Source organism: Oncorhynchus masou, unplaced genomic scaffold (genome assembly GCF_036934945.1).
Source record: "Oncorhynchus masou masou isolate Uvic2021 unplaced genomic scaffold, UVic_Omas_1.1 unplaced_scaffold_127___fragment_2___debris, whole genome shotgun sequence".
In the NCBI taxonomy this organism is placed as follows: Eukaryota; Metazoa; Chordata; class Actinopteri; order Salmoniformes; family Salmonidae; genus Oncorhynchus; species Oncorhynchus masou.
Genome location: NW_027016727.1, coordinates 62637 through 88618, shown reverse-complemented (window position 1 = coordinate 88618; position 25982 = coordinate 62637). Strand labels below are relative to the sequence as shown.

Below are 25982 nucleotides of genomic sequence, written 5' to 3'. Positions count from 1 at the left end.
TAAATTGTATCATACTCCATTTTGTTGATCCCTGCCTACAGACAGAAACTAAAACAAGAAGCTCCCACGCTGAGGTCTGTTCAACGCTGGTCCGACCAAGCTGATTCCACACTCCAAGACTGCTTCCATCACGTGGACTGGGATATGTTTCGTATTGCATCAAACGACAACATTGACAAATACGCTGTTTCGGTGAGCGAGTTCATTAGAACGTGCGTTGAAGATGTCGTTCCCATAGCAACGATTAAAACATTCCCAAACCAGAAACCGTGGATTGATGGCAGCATTCGCGTGAAACTGAAAGCACAAACCACTGTTTTTAATCAGGGCAAGGTGACCGGAAACATGACCGAATACAAACATTGTAGCTATTCCCTCCACAAGGCAATCAAACAAGCTAAGCGTCAGTATAGAGACAAAGTAGAATCTCAATTCAACGGCTCAGACACAAGAGGTATGTGGCAGGGTCTACAGTCAATCACGGATTACAAAAAGAAAACCAGCCCCGTCACGGACCAGGATGTCTTGCTCCCAGGCAGACTAAATAACGTTTTTGCCCGCTTTGAGGACAATACAGTGCCACGGACACGGCCCGCAACCAAAACATGCGGACTCTCCTTCACTGCAGCCGACGTGAGGAAAACATTTAAATGTGTCAACCCTCGCAAGGCTGCAGGCCCAGACGGCATCCCCAGCCGCGCCCTCAGAGCATGTGCAGACCAGCTGGCTGGTGTGTTTTACGGACATATTCAATCAATCCCTATCCCAGTCTGCTGTTCCCACATGCTCCAAGAGGGCCACCATTGTTCCTGTTCCCAAGAAAGCTAAGGTAACTGAGCTAAACGACTACCGCCCCGTAGCACTCACTTCCGTCATCATGAAGTGCTTTGAGAGACTAGTCACGGACCATATCACCTCCACCCTACCTGACACCCTAGACCCACTCCAATTTCCTTACCGCCCAAATAGGTCCACAGACGATGCAATCTCAACCACACTGCACACTGCCCTAACCCACCTGGACAAGAGGAATACCTATGTGAGAATGCTGTTCATCGACTACAGCTCGGCATTCAACACCATAGTGCCCTCCAAGCTCGTCATCAAGCTCGAGACCCTGGGTCTCGACCCCGCCCTGTGCAACTGGGTACTGGACTTCCTGACGGGCCGTTCCCAGGTGGTGAGGGTAGGCAACAACATCTCCACTCCGCTGATCCTCAACACTGGGGCCCCACAAGGGTGCGTTCTGAGCCCTCTCCTGTACTCCCTGTTCACCCACGACTGCGTGGACACGCACGCCTCCAACTCAATCATCAAGTTTGCGGACGACACAATAGCGGTAGGCTTGATTACCAACAACGACGAGACGGCCTACAGGGAGGAGGTGAGGGCCCTCGGAGTGTGGTGTCAGGAAAATAACCTCACACTCAACGTCAACAAAACCAAGGAGATGATTGTGGACTTCAGGAAACAGCAGAGGGAAACCCCCCCCCCCCCCCCCCTTATCCACATCGATGGAACAGTAGTGGAGAGGGTAGTGAGTTTTAAGTTCCTCGGCGTACACATCACACCCACACAATTGGTCCACCCACACAGACAGCATCGTGAAGAAGGCGCAGCAGCGCCTCTTCAACCTCAGGAGGCTGAAGAAATTTGGCTTGTCACCAAAAGCACTCACAAACTTCTACAGATGCACAATCGAGAGCATCCTGTCGGGCTGTATCACCGCCTGGTACGGCAACTGCTCCACCCACACCCGTAAGGCTCTCCAGAGTGTAGTGAGGTCTGCACAACGCATCACCGGGGGCAAACTACCTGCCCTCCAGGACACCTACACCACCCGATGTCACAGGAAGGCCATAAAGATCATCAAGGACAACAACCACCCGAGCCACTGCCTGTTCACCCCGCTATCATCCAGAAGGCGTGAAAAACAGCTTCTATCTCAAGGTCATCAGACCTTTAAACAGCCACCACTAACATTGAGTGGCTGCTGCCAACACACTGACTCAACTCCAGCCACTTTAATTATGGGAATTGATGGGAAATGATGTAAAATATATCACTAGCCACTTTAAACAATGCTACCTAATATAATGTTTACATACCCAACATTATTTATCTTATATGTATACGCATATACTGTACTCTATATCATCTACTGCATCTTTATGTAATACATGTATCACTAGCCACTTTAACTATGCCACTTTGTTTACATACTCATCTCATATGTATATACTGTACTCAATACCATCTACTGTATCTTGCCTATGCCGCTCTGTACCATCACTCATTCATATATCTTTATGTACATATTCTTTATCCCCTTACACTTGTGTCTATAAGGTAGTAGTTTTGGAATTGTTAGCTAGATTACTTGTTGGTTATTACTGCATTGTCGGAAACTAGAAGCACAACCATTTCGCTACACTCGCATTAACATCTGCTAACCATGTGTATGTGACAAATAAAATTTGATTGATTTGATTTGATATGTGATCATTAGCCTGCTGCTTCTTTTTTTAATGAACTGCTACTACCACCTTGTGGCACTTACATTTCAATGCGACCGACTGCTACTTACATTGATTTAAAGAAATCCTAACACATGTATTTTTTCCCCATCTGAGTTCAACAACATCCAACACTTTATATGCACTCAAAATGCATACGTTATCGGAGATATAATGTGATTGGGAATTAACGTTGTATTATTTTTAATCAGGCGGTCAATGCGGACACCCTAGCTGTCAAATTAGTCAGTGGTCCTACGGGTCCTTTTTGCTGGGAACTTGCGCCTGTGTGAGGTCATGTACCGCCTCTGATATAAGCCAAAATTGAAATATTATCTTTGTTAACACAGAAATATCAAACATTTCGGAAGTGATGATGGGCGGTAAATCGAGCACGATAGCCGCCGGTGTTTGCGGGGCTCTGTTCGTCGGCTACTGCATCTACTACGACAGGAAAAGACGGAGTGACCCCAACTTCAAGAACAGGCTGCGAGAACGTGAGTGTTGTCTGCGTCCTGTACACCCCACTCAGGTCTATGTTTGGGAGACCTGAGATGCAACAAAATGCCCGAGCCAGGCCGAACTCGTTTAACTATTCCCAATTAGCGAAGTATAGAAGCTTGAATGGTAACGTTAATGGTTTGTGCAATAGATCTGATTCATTCATTGTCACCGCACTGCTAACCCCCAAAATCCCTGCACTTAACTAGCCAGTGCAGACGTTAGCTCCTAGCAGAGGAACGCCCAACTCTGTTATCTTAGAGTTGAGCGTTTCTCAGATAACTAGCTTCTATATCATGTATTAATGTACTTCCTACTCACAAGCGTTCTGTTAGTTGAATTCAGACATGGAAAGCTGCACCTACCCTGATTCATTCATTGGTAGTGTTTTGAACTGTTATGTAACCTAAACCAACCATTCTAGGCTACTAGCCATATCAGACCGAGCTTGCCAAGCAGGATTAAAAGCAACCTGGATATCCCTAATGTTAATCTATCCAGGCCTACCGCTCATTTGAGGCCGTGGGTTGTTGGTATGAAGAAGCTGACAATGCGTCTTAAGTGCATTAGACTGCGAACTTTAATGATGAGACTGCATAACTCATAAGGGGATCTAAAATAAATGAGTGGGAATGGCCACACCTCCACGCACTACATCATGGCAGCTCTGCCTTGTCTTCTACCCAGAATCCCTTACTCCAATAGAGCTACGAATTAGAATACAAATATGGATGCATGTCACATCCTTTTGGTTGTCAGCTGGCCACAATGCGTTATACACCTGCTTTATTGCAATTGAATGAGCCATGTTCCTCTGTTAGCCTTTTTGTCATTCACCTTCCACTGTGGTAGTTCATCACCCTATCAGTGAGAAAAAAACTAGGATTGTTTGGCTAGTTGTCACTTGCTACTTAGCGGCTACACTTATTTCCTGATTCTGACCTGGGTAAACCACTTTATCAAGGGATATCAGAAGGGGTGGGGATTATATTGGAGCTTTGTTCAAGACTGAAGCTGTACTTCAGGGGGTCAATTTAGGATGTTCATGTGACTTCCTTATGGTTCCTAATCATAGTCTTGCATTGTAGGATTGCCAGAGAAACTAAGATGTCTAAGTACAAACAGGAACAATCCCCAAAGCTATTTATATTAACAGTGATTGTGTTACCTCTGCCCCAGGGAGGCGAAATCAGGCGGCTGCAAAACAAGGGACAGGACTGTCGAAGGTGAGTAAAATCCCCTCAAGGTAATAGTTAAATTCTTCCTCAATGAACACATGTCTAAAGAAGTAATGTCTAGTACACGTCAGATGATACCATGTGGGAAATATTCTCCAGTGAAATAAATAAGAGACGATCTTCACTGGCATGTATTGGGACACCGCAAGGTGATGGCTGGGTAGGACTGTTTTGAGACTGGAATTAGTGCATGGACTAAACCTTTTTGTCTGTACAGTGGTACCAAATTTCTGTCAACAACTGTATAGCTCCCCAATAGAAACGGACCGACTTGACTACTCTTCCCTTAAGGCCCATATACTGGACTCGCACGAGAATGGCTTGTTCGCCACAGAACCATTGTTTTTCCAATGGAGGAAGTGCAAACCCAGCAAGAACTGCTGTGCGCTAAGAGTTCACTTAAATTGAACTCTAACCTTGCACCTGTTGAAATGGCACGCCTCTGTGGATTGCCCGACTCATTTGAATAGACCTTTTATTTCTCCTGGAGCATAGGCCACCGACAACAGATTTTCCACCAGTACATTACGTTTGAGTTATTCCTTGACCTATGGAAAGTAGTGTGTGTTGTGGGACTCTTGCAGCTCCCAGACCTGAAGGATGCAGAGGCGGTCCAGAAGTTCTTTCTGGAGGAGATTCAGCTGGGAGAGGAGCTATTGGCTCAGGGTAAACCAGTCTTACATTGACATCACTTGGTCTGTGTGTGTGATTCACTATTCCCAATATAGTGCACTGTACTCCATATAATGCACTACCTAATTTACTTGTGACCGGAGTAACGACACTGTTCTCCATGTGATGTACTACTTGTTTTGTCGCTCTAAACCTCTGCACTTGGTGTTCCGGTATAGGTGACTACGAGAACGGCGTGGAGCATCTGACCAACGCCATTGCCGTGTGCGGCCAGCCCCAGCAGCTTCTCCAGGTGCTGCAGCAGACCCTCCCGCCACCTGTCTTCCAGATGCTACTCACCAAACTGCCCACTATCAGCCAGGTACAGTCCTTTTCTCCACTTCAAGGTCATTTAGCAGACACTCCTACCCTGGGCTGTGTACAGTAAGTGCATACAATCAAGGAAGCTAATGTATCTAATGATATTAGATATGTATAATATATAGTCAGAACTGCAAGCCTATTCAACATTGAGCTTATGTAACAACACTAACCATCAGCCAGGTACAGTGCCTCTTATACGTTTCAGGATAGTTGCTGCATTATTAGCAGAAACTTTGTGTGTGCAACACAGCGCTCTCGTCTCCTACTGTTTGTGACAAACTAACTTTTTAATGCCTGCAACTGCAACAGGTCCAATTCTATTCGGAGCAACTTGCAGTAAGTGTATTCAAGCAAGAAAGCGGAAACCAATTATGGCTGGCTGATATGGTGTAAAAATCACATCTTTATTTTGTAAACATGGGCGATTCCCAATATACCTAGATTTTATTTTTAAACGTTCTCTCATAAGCCTTGTTGCAGTTAAAGGTCAACACACTGCATTTCAAACACTGCATTTCAAACAATCAGGAATAATGAATTCAGGGCTTGTAAAATTATAACTAGGCTAAATAGAAGCCTTCCACAACCATAAGACTGACTAATTTAATTAAAATAGTTTTAACCTGCTTTTAAAAAAATAATTGATTTGGCTTTCAAGTCCATGAAAATGCCATTTGTTACAAATTTAACCAGAAACCTGTACAATGACTGATTTCTTGTAGCAGGCATTATAGAAAATGTAACAGGTCTCATAAACAATTTCTCAAGCACAACAGCTAACATTTTATTTCAAGTCTAACCAACTTGGATCTATTCGCTTGCCAACAAGGTAGAACAGGTATGAACAGACCCTCCAAATCTGTCTCAAACTGTTTGAACAACAGCCTGTCCACTTTATTTAGATATCGAAATCAAGTGGCCTACCTGGAAAACCAACGCTTATCTCGGAATGAGAACGAGTTACCAATTCCTAATATAAATGCGTATTATTATGCAACATTGTATAAGGCTGTGGCTAAAATGCTGCTTGCGGTGCCGCAATGCCGCGCCGACAAACTGAGCATGACTTTTCCACAATCTTGTTCATTGATACTCTCGTTTTAGTGGGGTCTGTTCTACATGTTGATAGTTGAGACATAAAAAGGATATCATCAGAAAGGTTAAGTCCTTGTCTCTTACAGTAAAATAGTGTCTAAGCGTTTCGGTGTCCATGTGAACGATTCTATACGTTTAATTTTTTTTAACTGCTTGTTGTCAGAGGAAGTTATCGTTCGTTGTGAGTGGCGGGGGGAGGGGCTTGTTGTCTGTGCTAGTGGGAAGGTGCACAGTGCGCGCACACAAGGAGCGAAGGAGACGAGACTGAACGCTAATAAAAACTGATTCTTGCGATACAGGCATTTGAACATTGTGCTAAAACAAATTCGAATGAATTAGTTATCGCCCTGCCCTTAAGCCATTTGTATAATCTGCTAGACCGAAGTCAAATCTGATTCAATAATGAGTTTAGGTGACAAACATGTCAGGACTTTGGTAGAGCTGTAGGTGCCTCCCAGTACAGTTCCAGCATTATTTATTTTTTTACAAAGCTTGAGGTGAAAGCAGTATGGTGGTCTTTCTAATCTAATGAAAGGCACCCACCACACTGTTTAACCATCTTTAGTCCTTTCATGTCTCAACCATAGAGTAGGAGTACTGATTTTAGGATCTGTTTTTACCTTGAGTAAGATAATGGACACAGGGGACCTGAGCCGGTATTCATATAGCACCTGAGTAGATGCTTTTTGAATACGGGGCCTGACCCTAGATCAGCACTCCTGAGACTTTGATTATTTTCCCATATCAACAATGCTTAAGAAATGTGTTCCATTTCCTCTTCATGTTTATGGATTTAGAATTTCCCTCTTTCCTGCAGCGTATTGTGAGCGCACAAGGTAGCTTGAATGAAGACGACTTAGAATGAGGATCGTCGATGGAAGTTTCCCCTCGGAACGCTCTTCTTCTGGAGTAGGGTGAAGTTGCCCCTAGATGCTGATCTTGGGTCAGTTATGTATTTTCCCCACTAATGGTTAAGGTTAGGATTGGGGAGGGTGATCCTAGATCGGTACTTAGGGGAAAGTTCATCCCGGAGCTCTTATAACCCCTTATCCTGACTTGTATAGAAAATTGGTAAACTTTTTTTTAATTTTTTTTTTACTCGAAGGTATTCTTTTGCTTCTGTCCAAATGAAAAACATGAACCCGTCCAATTACCACACGTTGTGTGTTACTATTGGTCGCATCAGATTGCCATCTCTTGATTTGCAGCAATGGTAACCAATCAAATGCCTATTGGACCCATTTTATTGGATTCATATGCAGTTAGTGTTTTGCTTCTCTTACAGTTTGTCTCTGGAAGGTATAGCAAAACATTTCTCAGCATTTACAATACCATCCCTGCAACCACCCCCATGTTTACACAGCTCTGGGACCATATGTATTAATCTTCTTGAATAGGTGTGCTGATCTAGGATCAGGTCCTCCCCCCTGCCCATGCAGTCTTATTCATTGCAATCTAAAAGGAAACTGATCTTTAAAAATAATTCCTACTGAGGCTTGATACATATAGCCCCTGTACTAAAACCTTTCTACAAACTTCTTAAGTCTTTCAATTTCCTTGTTCCTACATGTGATCTGTCTCAACGCTGTTGTTTCATTGTATAAGTTGTTTTGTTTTCAGTCGGACGTGGATACTTTAAAGTGATTTAAATGTTCTGTCAGGTCATTAAGGTTGTTCCTCTTTGTAAGAAATCTAAATAAAAAGGTAAATGACAACACCTTTGCTTCTTCTAAAATTTTATTTAGTCTTTTAATGTCAATGAATGTTTAACCTTACCATTAGGTGGGATTGACATACATATTCGGTGGGACAGCCCCAACCTAAAAAACAACCATGTTTCAACTGGAAATGTGGGAGGGCCTGGATGTTACATCAGGAACGTTTACACACCATGATCATTTTACAACCAATTTTCTGCTTTAACGATGCATCACAAAGCACAGACCATCAAATGTGTACAACCTGATTCCTTTTCCTCGGTTTGAGTTTCTTCTTCAGTGCTTTCGCCTTTGCTTTTTTGCTGTTTGGGTCGGCCATCTCACCTTTGAAGGAAGAGGGGCTTGTGGTGGCTTTCTGTGCCTCGCCTGGACTTTTCTTGAATGGCTTCCCCATCGATTTCATTTGAGGCCCCTTCCCCTGCGGCCCCCCGGAAGATTTGTTTTGGGGAACGCCCTGGCCCGGTCTCCCCTTAAATCCTCCTTTGGTAGGCTCCTTCCCTGCACCTTTAGTTTCTCTTTCTTTCCCTCTAGGCCCTCTGTGCACCACTTTCTTCTTCTCTTTCTCCTTCTTCACTGACCTCTTCACCCGGACTGACCTCCCGAGGAGTTTGGAGCTGTCTAGTTTCAAGGCCAGCTGGACAGCATCGATGCTCTACAACAAAAACATTAACCGTTAGAGATGATGCAGGGGTGTAGTTAGAAAAGAGGTTTCATAAGACGAATTAGTAGTAGTCTAAACCCAAATTGTGTGCATGCAAAACATTGGCTGCAGTATGAGACTTGGCCAGCTCAGTAGTGAGAAGAAGCGTCTTGAAATGCATACATAACATCTCTGAGCGGGTCTGGTGCATATGAAATGTTATATTTCCTCACCTGGAATAAGATGTAGCCGAAGCCCTTGCCCATTCCAGAGTTCTTGTCCCGCACCAATCGCACCCCCTCCACCTTGCCACACTCCTCAAAGTGCTGTCGCACTGGCAATTCGTTTATATCTGCAAGTTAATAGCGTATGAAATATGAACCAAATAACCTGCATGTTATTGGTTTCCTTTTGACTGACAAGTTCACAGGAAAGTAAACCCTCTTACTCACCGAATGGTAGATTGCCAATGAATATTGACCTCTTGTGATCGTGCTGAAAGACGAAACAATTCTATTCAATAGATGTCGCAGCATCCTTACTCAAACAAGTTTATACAAAATCAAAAGATTAAGCAAATGTATGACCTTAACTGTCAGCAAGTGCATTCAAATATACCGGTCTTAACGCATGGTGTGTTCTTTTTAAAATATTCAATGTCATGGGACACACTTACCGATGAACTTTTGGAGACCCTGTCCACCCGGATGTGAAAGTTTTTCTCAATCTCCATGCCATTCCTGCAACATTTAAAGACTACTAATGAGGAACTTTGTTCTAGTATGCAGATTTTTTTTTGACATCACGATTTCGCAGGTGCGCTCACATTTCCCTTCAGAAATTTGAAAGATAATAGAGCATCTGACGCAATTAAGCAAGACTTCAGCTCTGGGTTTACCAGATTATGATAACTTAAAACAGTCACGCTAAAATTAAAGTTGAATGCTTGTCAGGGACTACCTTTCCAATGCCTTCTCGGCTCCTTCCTCAGCTTCGAACACCACGTAGGCATTGATGCTCTGCTTCTTTGGGTGAACCTTACGTCTGGAAAGGGAAAGCAACAGCAAAAAGTACTCGAATACATGCGTCATGTTACCACGGATAAACTCCCATTCAAATCAGTGTTAGCATTTCTCATGGTTAAAAATTCAGGGGAACTTACTGAATAGCTGCTACTTTGCGTGACATAGATGGATCCTCTCTTACCTGCAAGGAAAATGCCATGTTTTAGCTTCACCGATCAGGGTTGAGTCTTCAGAAAGCGTTGTATCATCTTTCATCCATTACTATGAAGCTTTCAGGAAGCTCAACCCTAGTGGAAATGAGCACTCATATTGTCTGATGGGTATTAGATTAATCTAATACAGCGAATGGAGTACTTACCACGGATCGAAATCGGATGCTTTCAATGGCTCCCTGATCCTTGAAGACAAGCTGTAGGGTCTGAAAAACCAAACAGAGAAACAACAAGGCATATTTGTATTTTCACGTGAGATTTAAACCCAGGTCTGCTTTTGACATACCTAATCAATGAGATTATGGTCACTGTTTATAACGACTGGGGCTGCTGTTACCTTCTTTGTGCAGCTGGCAGGAAGGTTGCCGACAAACACTGTTCGTTTCTGCTTTACCCTCTCCGCCGCAATTTGGGCTCCAGTCCTCTGTTTTTTTGTCTGCCTTTCCTCCTCCTCTGTCGCACCCCCTTCTTCCATCTCAGCAGCTTTCCGTTTAGTCTTCTTGGGCATCTTTGGGATCTGTTCATCTTCGTCAGCATTTTGTAACGCACTTTCTCTGAAAGCGAGAGAGAGCTTTAACTATCAATCTACATCTCTTGCATATTATTTTGCATGTCATTTACTTTTTTAATCGCTCACCTGTTTTCTAGATTTAGGTCTGCAGCCGATTTGTCCTTAGCAGCTTTCTTCGTTTTTTCTGGTTGTTCGGGACTTTTGTGACTGCGCCTTCCTTCACCTCCACGCTCCTCGGTTCAGGCTATGAAGGGAAGAAAAAGTTAAATTAGAATTTCACTCAGTTGGCAAACACAGAAGACTAGCAAGGGTACACGACTCAGGCCCTCAAGCTCTGGAGTCCTGTTGGTTTCCCAGATAATACCTCCCCATTACGTCCCTACTGGACACCGATCATCATTTTGCAACGGAAAGCAAAAGTGTGTGTTTCTTAGTGGACAGGTAGAAATGCCGTTTCACATTTATTTCAAAAACCTTTTCTCTACTGAACATGGCCTTGGTATCCTGGAAAACAAAAATGAGCTGGGCTGCAGCATTAAAAGACCTGAACTGTGCATCCTTTCCTTGGGACTTATGGCCGTACCTTAGGAGCAGGAACAAAGAACAGTGTGTCAACTACTGGCGCAGCTTGGAACAAGGCAGATAAAGATCCCGAACTGGATGCAGACTCCTTTGGAAACAAGCTGCCTGATACTGATCCCACTACATAGTCCATGGGCTGTCCGTCCACAGATGGCCCCTCACTAAGGAAAAACAAGTAACATCGTTAGACTCATGAGATACTGCAGCAGTTCACTACCACAGTGCTGCATTAGGTAGCTAGATGTGCATGGATGCCGAGGTACGTGTAATATTTATTGCTACAAAAAAAATCATCTTCATAAGCATTTCCTGAACATCCATAGAGGTAATACACAATCAAAAGGTAGGCTATCCAGTGCCATTGAGATACTAAAACAAATTGGTTGCTGACTTGAAGCAACTTATGGAAGAAAAATATAAAACGCAACATGAAACAATTTGAATGATTTTACTGAGTTACACTTCATATGATAGTCAATTGAAATAAATTAATTAGGCCCTATTCTACGGATTTCATGACTGGGACTACAGATATGCATCTGTTGGTGACAGGTAGGGCCGTAGATTAGAATATCAGTCAGTATCTGGTGTGACCACAATTTACCTCATGCAACGTGACATCTCCTTTGCATAGAGTTGATCAGGCTGTTGAAAGTGGCCTGTGGAATGTTGTCCCACTCTTAAATGGCTGTGCGAAGTTGCTGAATATAGCGGGACCTGGAAACAAGCTGTCGTACACGTAGATCCAGAGCATCCCAAACATGCTCAATGGGTGACATGTCTGAGTATGCAAGCCATGGAACTGGACATTTTCTGCTTCCAGGAATTGTGTACAGAGCCTTGGAGCCGCACATTATCATGCTGAAACATGGTGTTGGTGACTGATTAATGTCACCACGACGAGAGGCCAATTGTCGTATCTCTGTGCATTCAAATTACCATCGATAAAATGCAATTGTGTTTGTTGTCCGTAGTTTATGCCTGCCCATATAGTACCACAACCCCACCATGGGACACTCTGTTCACAATGTCGACATCAACAAAATGCTCTCCCACATGATGCTGTACACGTGGTCTGCACTTGTGTGGGTGGTTGGATGTGCTACCAAATTCTGTAAAACGACGTTGAATGAGGCTTATGATAGAGAAATTAACATTCAATTCTCTGGCAACAGCTCTGGATATTCCTGTGGTCCGAATGCCAATTGTCTATAATAGAGTGGCAAGCACAGTCACCGGATCTCAACCCTATTGAGCTGTTGTGGGAGGCAGCTTGACCGTATGTTACGTAAGAAGTGTCCATCAAGCCAATCCAACTTGTGGGAGGTGCTTCAGGAAGCATGGGGTGAAATCTCTTCAGATTACCTCAACAAATTGACAACTAGAATGCTAAAGGCCTGCAAGGCTGTAATTGCTGCAAATTGAGGATTCTTTGACAAAAGCAAAGTTTGAAGGACACTATTATTTCAATTAAAATGAATTATTTATAACCTTGTCAACGTCTTGGCTATATTACCTATTCATTTTGCAACTAATTTCATGTATGATTTTATGGAAAACAAGGGCATTTCTATGTGACTCCAAACTTTTGAACAGTAGTGTATTTAGCAGATGTTATTGCGGGTGTAGCGAAATGCTTGTGTTCCTAGCTCCAACAGTGCAGTAGTATCTAACAATTCACAACTATATTTTATTTCATTTAACTAGGCAAGTCAGTTAAGAACAAATTATTATTTACAATGACGGCCTACCAAAAAGCGAAAGACCTGTGGGGACGGGGGATTAAAAATAAATTAAAAATATAGGACAACACACACACATCACGACAAGAGAGACAACACTACATGAAGAGTGACGTAAGACAACATAGTATGGTAGCAACAAAACAAGATAGCAGCACAAAACATGGTACAAACATTATTGGGCACAGACAACAACAAAAGTCAAGAAGGTAGAGAGAACAATACATCACACAAAGCAGCCACAACTGTCAGTAAGAGTGTCCATGATTGAGTCTTTGAATGAAGAGATTGAGATTAAACGGTCCAGTTTGAATGTTTGTTGCAGCTCGTTCCAGTCGATAACTGCAGCAAACTGCAAAGACGAGTGACCCAAGGATGTGTACGCTTTGGGAACCTTTAACAAAATGTGACTGGCAGAACGGGTGTTGTATTTGAAGGAAGACGGCTGCAGTTGAAATCTCAGATGGGGTGAGTGAGGCCTAAGAGGGTTTTATAAATAAGCATCAACCACTGGGCCTTGCAATGGGTATACCGTGATGACCAGTTTACAGAGGAGTATAGAGTGCAGTGATGTGTCCTATAAGGTGTATTGGTGGCAAATCTGATAGCCGAATGGTGAAGAATATCTAGCCGCTCGAGAGCACCCTTCCCTGCCGAGGGGCATTATTCTTAGCAAACCACATGACCTTTGTTTTGGAGGTGTTCAGAACAAGGTTAAGGGCAGAGAAAGATTGTTGGACACTAAGAAGCTTTGTTGTAGAGCGTTTAACATAAAATCCGAGGAGGAGCTTCCTACTGCCTGAGCTATGTTGTTGATGTCAATTGAGAAGTGTGGGGCCTAGGATCGAGACTTGGGGTACACCCTTGGTGACAGGCAGGCAGTGGCTGAGACAACAGGTTCTGACTTTATACACTGCACTCTTTGAGAGAGGTAGTTAGCAAACCAGGCCAAAACACCCCTCAAAGACACCAATACTCCTTAGCGGCCCACAAGAATGGACTACCAAATGGCCTTCCTGTGACATTGGGTGCTGTAGGTGTCCTGGAGGGCAGGTAGTTTGCCCCTGGTGATGCGTTGGGCAGTTGCCGTAGCAGGCGGTGATACAGCCCGACAGGATGCTTTCAACTGTGCGCTTGTAAAAGTTTGAGGGTTTTAGGGGCCAAGCCAAATCTCTTCAGCCTCCTGAGGTTGAAGAGTCGCTGTTGCACCACACTGTCTGTGTGGGTGGACCATTTCAGATCATCAGTGACGAGTACGCCTAGGAACCTGAAGCTTTCCACCTTCTCCACTGCGGTCCCATCGATGTGGATAGGGGCGTGCTCCCTCTGCTGTTTCCTGAAGTCCACAATCAGCTCCTTTGTTTGGTTGACATTGAGTGAGAGGTTATTTTCCTGGCACCACTCTCCCAGGGCCCTCACTTCCTCCCTGTAGGCGGTCTCATCATTGTTAATAATCAGGCCTACTACTCTTGTGTTGTCTGAAAACTTGATGATTGAGTTGGGGGTGTGCGTGGCCATGCAGTCATGGGTGAACAGAGAGTACAGGAGGGGGCTGAGCACCGCACCCTTGTTGGGCCCATGTGTTGAGGATCAGCGTCTCGGCTGGCAGCCTTGCGAGGGTTAACACGCTTAAATGTCTTACTCGTGTCGGGAGAGCCCGCAGTCCTTCGTCCACAAATTTGTGCACAATATTTGAGAGAAATATGGTTTGTGCATATGGAACATTTCTGGGATCATGTTTCAGCTCATGAAACATGGGACCAACACTTTACATGTTGCGATAAAATGTTACTTCAGTGTAATACACAGTGTGAGTTTCCCCAACTACCTTGTATTTCCAACAATGTACAAATTGAACATAATTAGTATTAACGTTAGTTACATGCGGACACTCGTGGAATGGAGACTAACCTCTTTCCAGAAAGTTTATTTTTCATGGTCAGTTCTCGATGGTCGATCCCAGCTGGTTTGAATGATGAGACAATCTTATAAAAACGTGCTTTTTATCATGGAAATAATTAATAAAATAAATTGACGGGAAGTTATAATGAACACATCTCATTAGAACTATTTATTGATTCCAAAAAGAACTGTACCTATTTACTCACGCTTTACTCAACGAAGGCCTGTCCTTCACCTAATTATTTCCTACCATGCACAACGCAATTGTAAATGGTTCCTTGCTGTATCATACGGGTGGGCTTTCATCCAGTGATCTAAATATAGATGCATTGATTGTTACCTGATTATAACGATGATAGCTATTTAAATATTGATACTAAATTAACGTTTATTTCCGATAACTTCATAATTAATAATCCATCAAACTTGTACGACAAACGTGTGCATCATCATATTCAGTTACTTCCTGTCGGGATGTTGTGAGCTGTGATTATTTATGCTGCTGCGTAATATGACCAACACTCTCTGATAAAGGTAACTTTCAAACAAATATTTGGAAATAACAGTATATCGATTCTGTGGATAAGTGGTACTCGTGTTTCTTTGGCAGTGGAGATATTTGTTGTAGCTAATCTAGCTAGCCAAGCAAATAAAGCTAAACAACATCACCGTTTCCCGGGAGTTGACATGACAGCAAGTATTTCAGCTAGCTACTATAACGGTATTACCTAACTCTTTCTTAAACAGCGCTGTTAAAGTACAGTAAGTACAGAAGGCTTTACCTGCTCATTCTTTTTCATTGTACATATATAGGTATAATAATACCCAACGTTATAGATACAGTGAGTACAATGAGAGTCCCTGACCAGACACAACCCACCACCATGCACGAATGCCTTCCATCAGACGCAGTGGGCAAACGGGTGGCTTGTGACGGGGAGCGTGGCACGGTGCGGTTTGTTGGCACTGTACCACCAACTGCAGGTAAGCTAACTAGCTACAAACTGCTTGGGATATGGATATAATAGGCAAAGTAACATAAGCGTTATCCACAGTGGGTGTGGCAGCACTGTTTGAGAGAAATTCGGCATTATTCTTGGTCATGTATTATAACCAAGTACTTATTCAGTGCCTGTGCTTACCAATGCCTCTGTGCTTAGGGTTGTGGCTTGGTGTGGAGTGGGACAACCCTGATCGAGGCAAACACGATGGCAGCCATGAAGGTGTCCACTACTTCACTTGCAGGTAAAGTAAACCCTCTCTAGTATCTCAATGATGGTAGCATGAAATTACACTGACCTGTTGAGATAGGTGTCATCCTAATCTCTGTTAACCCATAAGTCAAATATAGCGTAATTTGGTCAGCTGTGTGATTTATTTATGTGTTCATACGTGTTAGAAATTGAGATTTCCGGCAAAAATGAAGTCTCCACCCTCAAAAAAAAGGAAACGGGAAACACAATTTTGGGGGGTTTGGAATGTGGCCATTATGTGTTTTGCTGCTCTCAGACAAAGGTTCTCACCCCCTCCACCCCACCTAAGGCACCCGAAGGGAGGCTCTTTTGTCCGGCCCAAGAAGGCCAGTTTCGGGGTGGACTACCTGACGGCCATCAAGCGGCGTTACGAGATGGAGGTCCAGCAGGTCTTGGGAGAGGAGATCCAGATCTCCACGAGGACGGTGGAGATGGTGGGCTTCGAGGCCATCACAGAGAAACAAAAGTAAGGGGACAGCAAGGCTTTGGAGCCTGAGAGTGAGAGTGCATTTTAGTCCAGGACTAGGCTTAATCTGAGCTTATTTGTACGGTCAACTCTGTATGTACTGTTTGGAATATTGTTAAAGCATGCCACCTATACCAGAGGATGTCAGTATCAGGCCCCCCTTGCAAAATAGATTTCTAACCTAAAGGGTATTCCCTGGTTAAATAAAGGCTCAATAAATATTAAGTAAAGAATGGTTACAAAAAGTAGGCACTTGAGTTGGGACTATTGAACTCCACCACACTCCAACAGAGTTTCACTTTTCTGATCTGCAGTCATCTGTACTTATTCAGTGAAATGCGTTGTTGTCATCTGTGCTCCTCCGCAGGGTGGAAAACCTGACCGATGTTGCACTGAGGTTGTGTGAGGTTTCCAGCCCAGGCCCTGCAAATGAAATCCGAAACACCACTCCCCGTATCCTTTCATTTAGTAGCTTTTAATTAGCTAAATAAGTGCTCATGACCAAAAAGTTACAACTGTCAAAAATATAAAATTGTTCATGTTAATAATACCCCTTTTCCCGATATAGTACACTACTTTTGACTAGGGCTCTGGTCAAAAGTAGTGCACTTTAGCGAATGCGTGTGTTATTTGGGTCGCAACCCCATAAGTAAATGTACGGTCCACCCACCCAATTGAATTAGCTTGGGGGAAGCGTTGATTGGACATTTAGCTGATGGTGCGCCACTACTGCATCCTTAATGGTCCCTGTCAGACGTGCTGATGTTGGACCTGTGTGGGAACCTCCTGTGCTGCTGGGACGACGTAATGGCCATCACGGAGCAGATGGAGGAACTCAAAGAGCTTCAGCTCAGGTAGATCACGCTGAATAAGGATGTGTGTGTGTTTTTGTGCCTCACTTTTCTCAAACTCTGATCCCTTCACTGACTGTCTCTCTTGTCCTCTTTCCCCTCAGCCACAACAGACTGCGTGTGCCCTCCAACCCTACGGTGCGACCCCGGGCGTTCTCCTGCCTCAGGGTCCTCTCCCTCACCAACTGTGCCCTCACGTGGCCTCAGGTGACAGCCACCACCCTGTACCTTTCCCTTAGGCATTATGGGTCTCTTTCTCAATTCATCTTTCCTCAATTCCTCGCATCCTCTATACTTACATCCTTCTCATAACTCGTTGGAGAAGAAGGCTGGCATGGAAGAACCTTGGACTTTATCCACCAATATGGTTGAGGAGGCGAAGAGATAGGATGTGAGGAATTGATGAAAGATTAATTCGGATCAATCCCATGTCAAGTAAATACAATATTGTAGGCTGATTTTATTTTTAAAGGTGTTTTTGTACCAGTTAATACGGTAATAGACAATTAAGTTGCAGCGCACAGTATGTTAATTAATGAGCTGGTGCAAACATGTGAAGGCCTAAAGAAATGAGAAGTGATCGAAATGCTGTCTCTTTACATTTATCCATCTCCCTTTGGTGTTGATCTGTTAGCTGCTTGAGTGCGCCCCCATGTGGCCACTGCTGGAAGAGCTCTACGCCTCTGAAAATGACATCACTGAACTACAGAAGTAAGGTTTTAGCCGTCCGTTTTGGGTCTCCGTTCCGATGTATTTAAAAAAAAATCTAAAGCAACACTTGTAACATTTGACTTGTATTTCTGCCTCTTTTACACAGGCCTAACGATGTCTTACAGTCTTTGACAGTTTTGGATCTCTCAACAAACCCTTTGGTTGATGGAGCCGTACTGAGTATTGGCGAACTGCCTAGGTAAGAGCGGGCATAATGGTACCAACACAGACACTTCTCATACCTGTTCACTACACCGTATGACAAATCACATAGCCCTGTTGTTAGCTTTGACTTGTGCATTTATAGTTCTTGGGAGTACTTTACTTTCATGAGCATTATCAACAACAAAATGTATACTATTATCCTAATAAATGTCCTTGTTTGTAAACATTAGCATTTCAATGAATAAGCATTTGTATCATTTATAATAAATTATGTAGCATTTATAATGTAATTTGCCATAAAGTATAACCTTTTACATCCGTGCTTTTCATGAATTTCAGACTGGAGAATCTAAATATGTCTAAGACTGGTTTGTCAACCTTGCGGTTTGATGACGCAATGCCTGGTAAAGTTTACGTCGGACATTGTTTGGAAAAAAACGTGACCTTTTTTTTGACGTGTTTGTTATTAATGAAAGTCAAGTTGAATTAGCATAGCAGTAGAGGTAGCAGTAGATGCATGTGGATATGTGTTTCAATGACACATGCATTTGACAATGGGTAGAACTGTAAGGGCGAAAGATGGGCATTGAGTATACTGGTAAGACTCTGTAAATTATTATTTTATCACGTCTTCTGAAGGTTGCAAAACGGCTATGTTTCCTGCCCTGAAAAGTCTCGCCGTTAACAGCAACAACATTTCAGAGGTGACGTTGTCTAAGAAAGATTTGATCGTAGTGAAATATATCCGGATATATAAATGATTAATTACTAAACAAATTTGGTGAATGTCACTAGTCTGCAAAAAGTTAATACGTGTCCTGTGAAAATGGATATGAATATGTGAAATCCTTCTAACTTAACTCTCTCTCTCTCTCTCTCTCTCTCGTGCTTACACACTGACACGGCAATACGTACAACAATAAATAAAAAAATCACACACACACTCTTACAATCTCATTCACTCACGGACACATTCATTGACACACACAGTGGTCGGTAATAAATGAGCTAGAGAAGCTGCAGAGCCTGGTCCGGTTGTCGTGTCGGCAGAACCCCCTGCTGAGCCAGGAAAGGAACCCCGGCACGGCCATGCAGCTGCTTATTGCCAGGGTGGGCCGGCTGGAGGCCCTCAATAGGTGGACGGTGAGGCCCCGTCATCTGTTTTAACGCTACCGCCAAACCTGGGTGTGTTCATTAAGCTCCATTTTAATTTACCCGGTTCTGAACGACAGATCCAGCTTCTTACAGTTGATCCCCACATGCAATTTATACTGGTGCGATTAATGGTCAGCCACTGCGCACTCAAACCTAAAATAATCACAGTGATAGATCCAGCTCTATGCTTCCATCCCAAATTAATGGAAAAGATATGCACCGAAGAAAACCAGGAAATTAGTGCTTACTATATCTTCATTCGAGATTGAGGCATATAGTAGCTGGAGCTACACAACTTCTATCTAGACATTGTGAAATGTTCCTTTAAAGCTATACATGTTTCCTTCTCGCATCTCCCACTATGAATACATCAGTGTTTGCAGATGTTCTTGCTGAAATCCTCCATTCTCTTTCCTTGTTTCCGTGGTTACCTGTAGGTCCTGCCTGAGGACAGGAGGGGGGCGGAGCTGGACTACTGCAAGATGTTTGGGCTAGAGTGGCTGGCATCCGGGGGACACAGAGACCCCCAGCAGAACCGCCCCAGTGCTGAATTCACCGCACAGCACCCCCGCTATCAGAGTCTCATACAGAGTGAGTCAAGAGTGATACATTCCTCCCAAGGTTTCCCCGGCAACACCCTATTTCAGACTGAGAAGTGGTACAGCCCACCCTATATCTACTCGACTATAGGCATTTCTGAAGAAAAAACATATGCCGTACTGCTACCCATATCCCGAGAAAGAAGTGATACAACGCAGCCCATGTCACTCTTACAAAGAGACAGTGGTGATCCTAATTCCTGCCCTATAGTCATTATAAGTTCAATGAATTGACAGAGGCTCGATGTTCTTTTGTTTTTCAGAATATGGAGCTCCAGAAGACAGCGAACTGAAGAAGCAGGAGGCATTTGCACTGAAAAACCAGCTCTTAAGTGAGTCCTCCTTACTTCTCTTAAGTCTAATTTATACAGTACACAACGCAAGAACACAATTCGCTATGCAAAATGCCGATCCTGTGTAGATGCGTCAAGTTACAAATTCCGTGGCTGCACACATTCGTGTAAAGCAGTGTTACTTAATCCTGGTCCTGGGATTTTTGCCCTAGCACTACACACCGTATTCCACTAAGCAACTCATTATCAAACATTTAATAAGTGTAATCGGCTGTCTAGGGCAAAAATAAGTGTAGCCCCTAAGAGCAGGATAAAACAATTCTGGAATTAATTTGATTTTTTAAATGATTTGCTAATAAACCATAATAATCTCATTCCCAGAACTGCATATGCTGTGACCCAATAAACACATTGAAATATTTACTCAGGAGATGAGTTTGCGTATCTAAATTGCATTATGGTGGTTCAAACCCTGAATGCTGATTTGGCTGAAAGCCGTGGTACTGTATATCAGACCGAATACCACGGGTATGACAAAACATATTTTTTTTACTGCTCTAATTATGTTGGTAACCAGTTTATAATAGCAATAAGGCACCTCGGGGGTTTGTGATATATGGCCAATATACCACGGCTAATGGCTGTGTCCAGGCACTCCACGTTGCGTCGTGCGTAAGAACAGCGCCTTAGCCGTGGTATATTGGCCATATACCACACCCCCTCAGGCCTTATTGCTTAATTAGTTCTTAAGAGTAATATAGTATTTCAAACCTCCCCCACCAGGCATAACATTTGTTTGTCCAGATGAGACGGACCGAAAATCTGTGGTGAAGAAACTCCCAGGTAAAGGCTCCCACCTGTCTTCATCAGCTAGTTAGATGGCATTTAATTTTATTATCATCATCATATTATGTTCAGTAGCTAAGCTAATGAATTGAGATGTGCATGGATGTTAGTGGACTTCTCACATGTGCCAGACTCAGACTCACATATAGCCCCTGGTAAATGTCTGTTCCTCTTAATGTTTCTGACTGTGCTTTCAAATAACAATGCAAAATATGCAAGGAGGTCAGGACCCTGATTTGAAGTGAAGTGACTGTAACCTATTGCATTTTAATAAAGATATTCAGGGGTCACTCCACTCTTGATGTGTTTTAGATTCCATGATCGTTCAGAAAGTGAAGGGCCTACTCTACAGACTGCTAAAGATACCGGGTGCTGAGTTGAAACTCTCCTACACAAGCTCAAAGGTAAAGAGGTTTACTGACAACGGCAACTGCCCTATACTACCTCAAAGGTAAAGGGGTTTACTGACAACGGCAACTGCCCTATACTACCTCAAAGGTAAAGGGGTTTACTGACAACGGCAACTGCCCTATACTACCTCAAAGGTAAAGGGGTTTACTGACAACGGCAACTGCCCTATACTACCTCAAAGGTAAAGGGGTTTACTGACAACGGCAACTGCCCTATACTACCTCAAAGGTAAAGAGGTTTACTGACAACGGCAACTGCCCTATACTACCTCAAAGATAAAGGGGTCTAAATAGACTAGGTGAAATGGTCTTACTCACCTAGACTAGCCCACAGTTTAGTTTTATTTCTGTGTTGGTGTAACTATCCTCGCCACTCATAGGTGAATCTGTTTAATAGACCAAATGGTACAGTCCCACTTTCTTAGCAGTGGAATGGGCTCCCTAAAACGACATTTGTCTTTCCTCAGATGGAGGGCAAAGAGATTGAGATCGACAACGACCTGAAACCACTGCAGTTCTACTCCATCGAAGACGGAGACAAGGTCCTTGTCCGCTGGTTGTGATCCGCAAAGGTCCGGATTGGCTGCCTGATGACTCAAACTGAGTTCTTCCATGGCATAACGTTTGGCTGGAGCAAGGAGTTTGGGTAGCCAGGCAACCGAATTTGAAGTTTAAGCGATATTCCGAAATCCACGAGAAAAATGTACAGCACTAAACCTGAGACGAAAACACAGCGCAGCTCCTATTCAGCCTGAGGAGACCAATCGATGTAGGAGAAAGAAACACAGGGTCGTGTTCATTTGGCATGAAACGGAAGATAACTGTCTAAAACAGAGTGAAACAGGAAGGGAACATCTGAACTTGTCCAATAAGAGTTGTGTGCCATTATGAACACAACCCAAGTGTGAACAATGTGTATTTATTAGGATCATATCAACAGCTTACATCATAAATAAAACAATTCATCATCCAATAAATAATACAAAAATTACTCTTATTACTTTCACTCAATGAGACACCGGACAAAAGAGAATTAGGAGACATTTAGGCCCTTGAATGGTGGATTTTACCATCCCTGAGCTATGGCAGCTTTCATTGCTTGGCCTTTAGTGAGTTAGCAGCAGTTAAGGTATTTTTTTATTTAACTAGGCAAGTCAGTTTTAAGAACAAATTCTTATTTACAATGCCGGCCTACCAAAAGGCAAAAGGCTTCCTGCGGGGATGGGGGCCTGTGATTAAAAATACAAAATAAATCCAATATAAATATAGGACAAAACACACATCACAACAAGAGAGACAACATAGCACTACATAAAGAGAGACCTAAGACGACAACATACCAATGCAGCAACACATGACAACACAACATGGTAGCAGCACAAAACATGGTAAAAACATTATTGGGCACAGACAACAGCACAAAGGGCAAGGTAGAGACAACAATACATCACGCAAAGCAGCCACAACTGTCAGTCAGAGTGTCCATGATTAAGTCTTTGAATGAAGAGTTTGAGATTAAACTGTCCAGTATCATCAGGTGGTGTCAAATTAACCTACAACTTTCCAGCATATATAGCTCTGAATATGTGGTAGATAGGTTGTTGGTCGACCAATATTTTTTGTTGTTGTAGCAAATAAAAAAATGTTCATGCCACATGAGACACCTGTATGATTCGCGCCTGTCTCAGTGGACTAATCCATTGAGGATGCCACAGCCCAAGAAGAAAGGGAGCGTGGCTAAGATGCACAAGGCACATCTCTCTCTAGAATGCGCTCTCCAACCATTTTGTGCACATTCATTGTTTCATAACTTCATTGTGTTAATTGTTTACCCTTTGATGTTAGTGCCTATCAATTCTCCATTACATGTCACCAGTAGTAGCCTACATTTACGGGTAATTCCCATAATTTCTAATCTACAGTGTTTCATTGGTTACTGTAATTTCCGCTAATGCATTCAATATTATTTTTTAGTCGTTTGTCGTTCTCTTTGTCGGAGTGGCTACGTTGTTTGCAGAGCTCACAACCTATACTACACTTGTAAGAAACACGTTTTGGTTTATTTCATTCCGTTTATGAGTTTTGTCAATTTTATTGGTTGTCTTTTGTTTGGAGCGCTCCTGTCAATGTTGAGTAAAGACGCGCACCTGATTACACATTTAGAAGTACACCCACTCTAAAATAAAAGGGTTCATGGAGACACCTTTATGAGTTCCTCAGATTCCCACACCGGTGGAACCACCAAAGGTACTTCCAGGAACCTTCCACTGAGGAACCTTTTTAGGGTGTTAGAAGCTTTTTATGTCCCATGTATTCTATTATTAATAATAACAACACAAATGACATTGAGTGGGAAACTTGTAAGTCACAAATCACACATTGTATTGACTTTAAAAAAGTCACAGAAATCACACTTGCAGACATCACAGGAATATCTGGTCTCCCTATCTCGCTCTACAGCAAAAAGTTTGCCATTCATACAATATTTGTTGATAATTTATCCAATTTGTTCTGAATGAACAGCATTGTGCTTTTCACTGATGCTGCTTTTTAAAGTAACTTTTAATACGGCTGGAAATTCTGGAAGTCTAAACACAGACGGCGAAACTGGTTGATTGATGTGTCCTGTTGCTGGCCCGTTGATATGTCACGCTAAAGGCCAATTGGTGGCTCATTTTGCTGGTCTGTTTGCTGCAGCTGTGAGCTAACAATAATAATATAAATGCTTTCACTTTCGTGCTCAAAAAGCAAAAAAAAGAGCAGAGATTTGGTATAGGATCAGTGTGATAAAATCAATGACGCAGATGACAGTCATATATTGACTTATCGATTTACGGCTTTTAGATTCTCATCTGAATGGACAGTGTTGATGACCAGATAGTCTTTTACATTGTATTGCACGTTGTTCACTGCAATGGACTTTGTCTTGGTGACACTTTTTTCTCTGATGGCTTCTCCGAATCTGGCACTTGATACTCCACGGTAGAGTTTAGAAGTGCATGCAGTGGGACATCTCTTGTGTCCGCACTGTGTGTTGTTGTGTTGCCAAGGCATTTGTTGTTGGTTTGCTCCCAACATTGTCTGAGCTGATGTATTTTTGCAAGGGTCTTCTTCGTTCTATTTTGAAAGTTTCCCACAACTGCTGAGAGCCTGTTGAAATATTGGTGTTCCGCTTCAAATCGCATGGTGGACTGGTGGATCAAAGTTCCATAGGCAAGTAGCAGGCTAGGGTAGGGGACGAAGTAGTCCGTCTTCGGGATTGTCTTCCCTGGAAACAGGTCCTGGAAGAGCGCTTGAAATTCAGTGATTATTTTTTTTCTGCCAGATATGGGATCCAGGATCTTCTTAAAACTGGGGCCAAGATGATGTTGGATATCTCTCGGAGCAGGAGGTAGAGATCCCGAGGACTGACATTTTGCCTTTGACTACCAGTCATGAACAGAAAAGTGTACATTTTTCTGATGCACTTCTGGGTAGATGGCCAATCTTCCTTAGGACTCTCGGATAGTGGCACAGGTTTAGAAGACATATCTCGTTTGCCATAAAAACAAGTTCTCAATATCATAGTTGATCTGGACAAGAGTAATGTGCCTCTCTTGAACCAGTTATTGCAGCACTAGTTTGAGCAATGTGGGTATGATGCCCTCTTGAAGGTCATGCATGACGTCTGGTCGAAACAGATAGGTAATTGGAGATGGCACATGATTCAGCTGCGAGAAGCAACAGGCTTTTTGATGCCATTTGTCTAGGTTGCGCATGTTGATTTCTCTTCAGTGATTTCTTTCAAGAAATTAAGGCAAAAAATACATTTCCCTGCCTAAAGAAAAAACAGCTGGAAAGAATCAAGCCAAGACAAACCACACTGAGCAACAACAAAAAACTGTCCTGCCTAAGAAAAAAGCCAAAACAAAGCACATTGAACTAGAAAGTTCAGATTCTTCCAATGATGAAAACTTCTGCATTGTGTGCAAGGAGCACTTTAACAATTCCAAGTCCAAGGAGGTCTGTGTGAAAAGCTGGGAATGCAAATTATGGGCCCACAAGCCTGTACCCCAGGACAACCATACCAGTGTCACAACTGTGACTCTGATTAAGTGAACATGTCCAACATTCATTCACACACACAGAGAGAGAGAGAGAGAGAGAGAGAGAGAGAAACACACACACACCACAAACGTTCAGGTGTTTAGTTTAGCCTTGTTGTTGTTTGGTTGAGAAATACTATTTAGTGGAGAGTAAAATAAACATGTTATTATTTATATTTATTATTATTTCTGCCCAACTAAATATTAAACTTGTAAATGTTTCTCTCATGGTCTCAATAAAGGAGTTCAATAATTAGTTGCATGACATGAGTTATGCACTTTTTCATTCTGTTACAATTCACTGTTACAACTAACCCAGATCATGGGGTAAATTGTAACACTTCACTCCTTGTATTTAAAACAACACCATGATTTGCACTTTGATTTACATATACTGTATAATAAACCACATCGATTTGTAAAGGACAGATGCAGGTTGTTTGTATCACGTTTGGAATACACTACCATAA

At 42.9% G+C, this 25982-nt stretch overlaps 3 protein-coding genes across 6 annotated transcripts; 2 read left to right on the top strand and 1 right to left on the bottom strand.

Annotated features, from left to right (window-relative positions):
• The first annotated feature begins 2766 nt into the window (after positions 1-2766).
• Positions 2767-8063, top strand: LOC135539092 (mitochondrial import receptor subunit TOM20 homolog). Its single transcript, XM_064964950.1, has 5 exons — positions 2767-3013; positions 4197-4243; positions 4840-4921; positions 5107-5249; positions 7164-8063. Exons 1-5 carry the CDS (start codon positions 2890-2892, stop codon positions 7209-7211), a joined length of 444 nt encoding a protein of 147 aa, XP_064821022.1. The 5' UTR covers positions 2767-2889; the 3' UTR covers positions 7212-8063.
• An 18-nt stretch (positions 8064-8081) lies between these two features.
• On the bottom strand, positions 8082-14942 carry LOC135539091 (RNA-binding protein 34-like). The gene is given in 12 exon segments (XM_064964949.1): positions 8082-8716; positions 8938-9056; positions 9157-9199; positions 9381-9444; positions 9665-9748; positions 9867-9910; positions 10088-10147; positions 10279-10495; positions 10579-10639; positions 10642-10696; positions 11036-11195; positions 14688-14942. Coding segments are annotated over 12 exon segments (1356 nt in total). The 5' UTR covers positions 14714-14942; the 3' UTR covers positions 8082-8293.
• Positions 14943-15132: 190 nt separating this feature from the next.
• On the top strand, positions 15133-25314 carry tbce (tubulin folding cofactor E). Of its 4 annotated transcripts, none has more exons than XM_064964948.1 (17): positions 15133-15212; positions 15492-15662; positions 15839-15923; positions 16221-16397; positions 16765-16850; positions 17152-17251; positions 17353-17455; positions 17883-17959; positions 18066-18158; positions 18464-18528; positions 18764-18828; positions 19115-19267; positions 19717-19870; positions 20142-20210; positions 20955-21014; positions 21330-21421; positions 21895-25314. In XM_064964948.1, the coding sequence occupies exons 2-17, from the start codon at positions 15530-15532 to the stop codon at positions 21988-21990; spliced, it is 1608 nt and encodes a 535-aa protein (XP_064821020.1). In that variant the 5' UTR covers positions 15133-15212; positions 15492-15529; the 3' UTR covers positions 21991-25314. The 4 variants fall into 4 exon arrangements, with proteins under 4 accessions (XP_064821020.1, XP_064821018.1, XP_064821019.1 ...); XM_064964946.1 differs by having other exon boundaries at positions 15142-15212; positions 15486-15662; XM_064964947.1 differs by having other exon boundaries at positions 15142-15212; positions 15481-15662.
• The last annotated feature ends 668 nt before the right edge of the window (positions 25315-25982 follow it).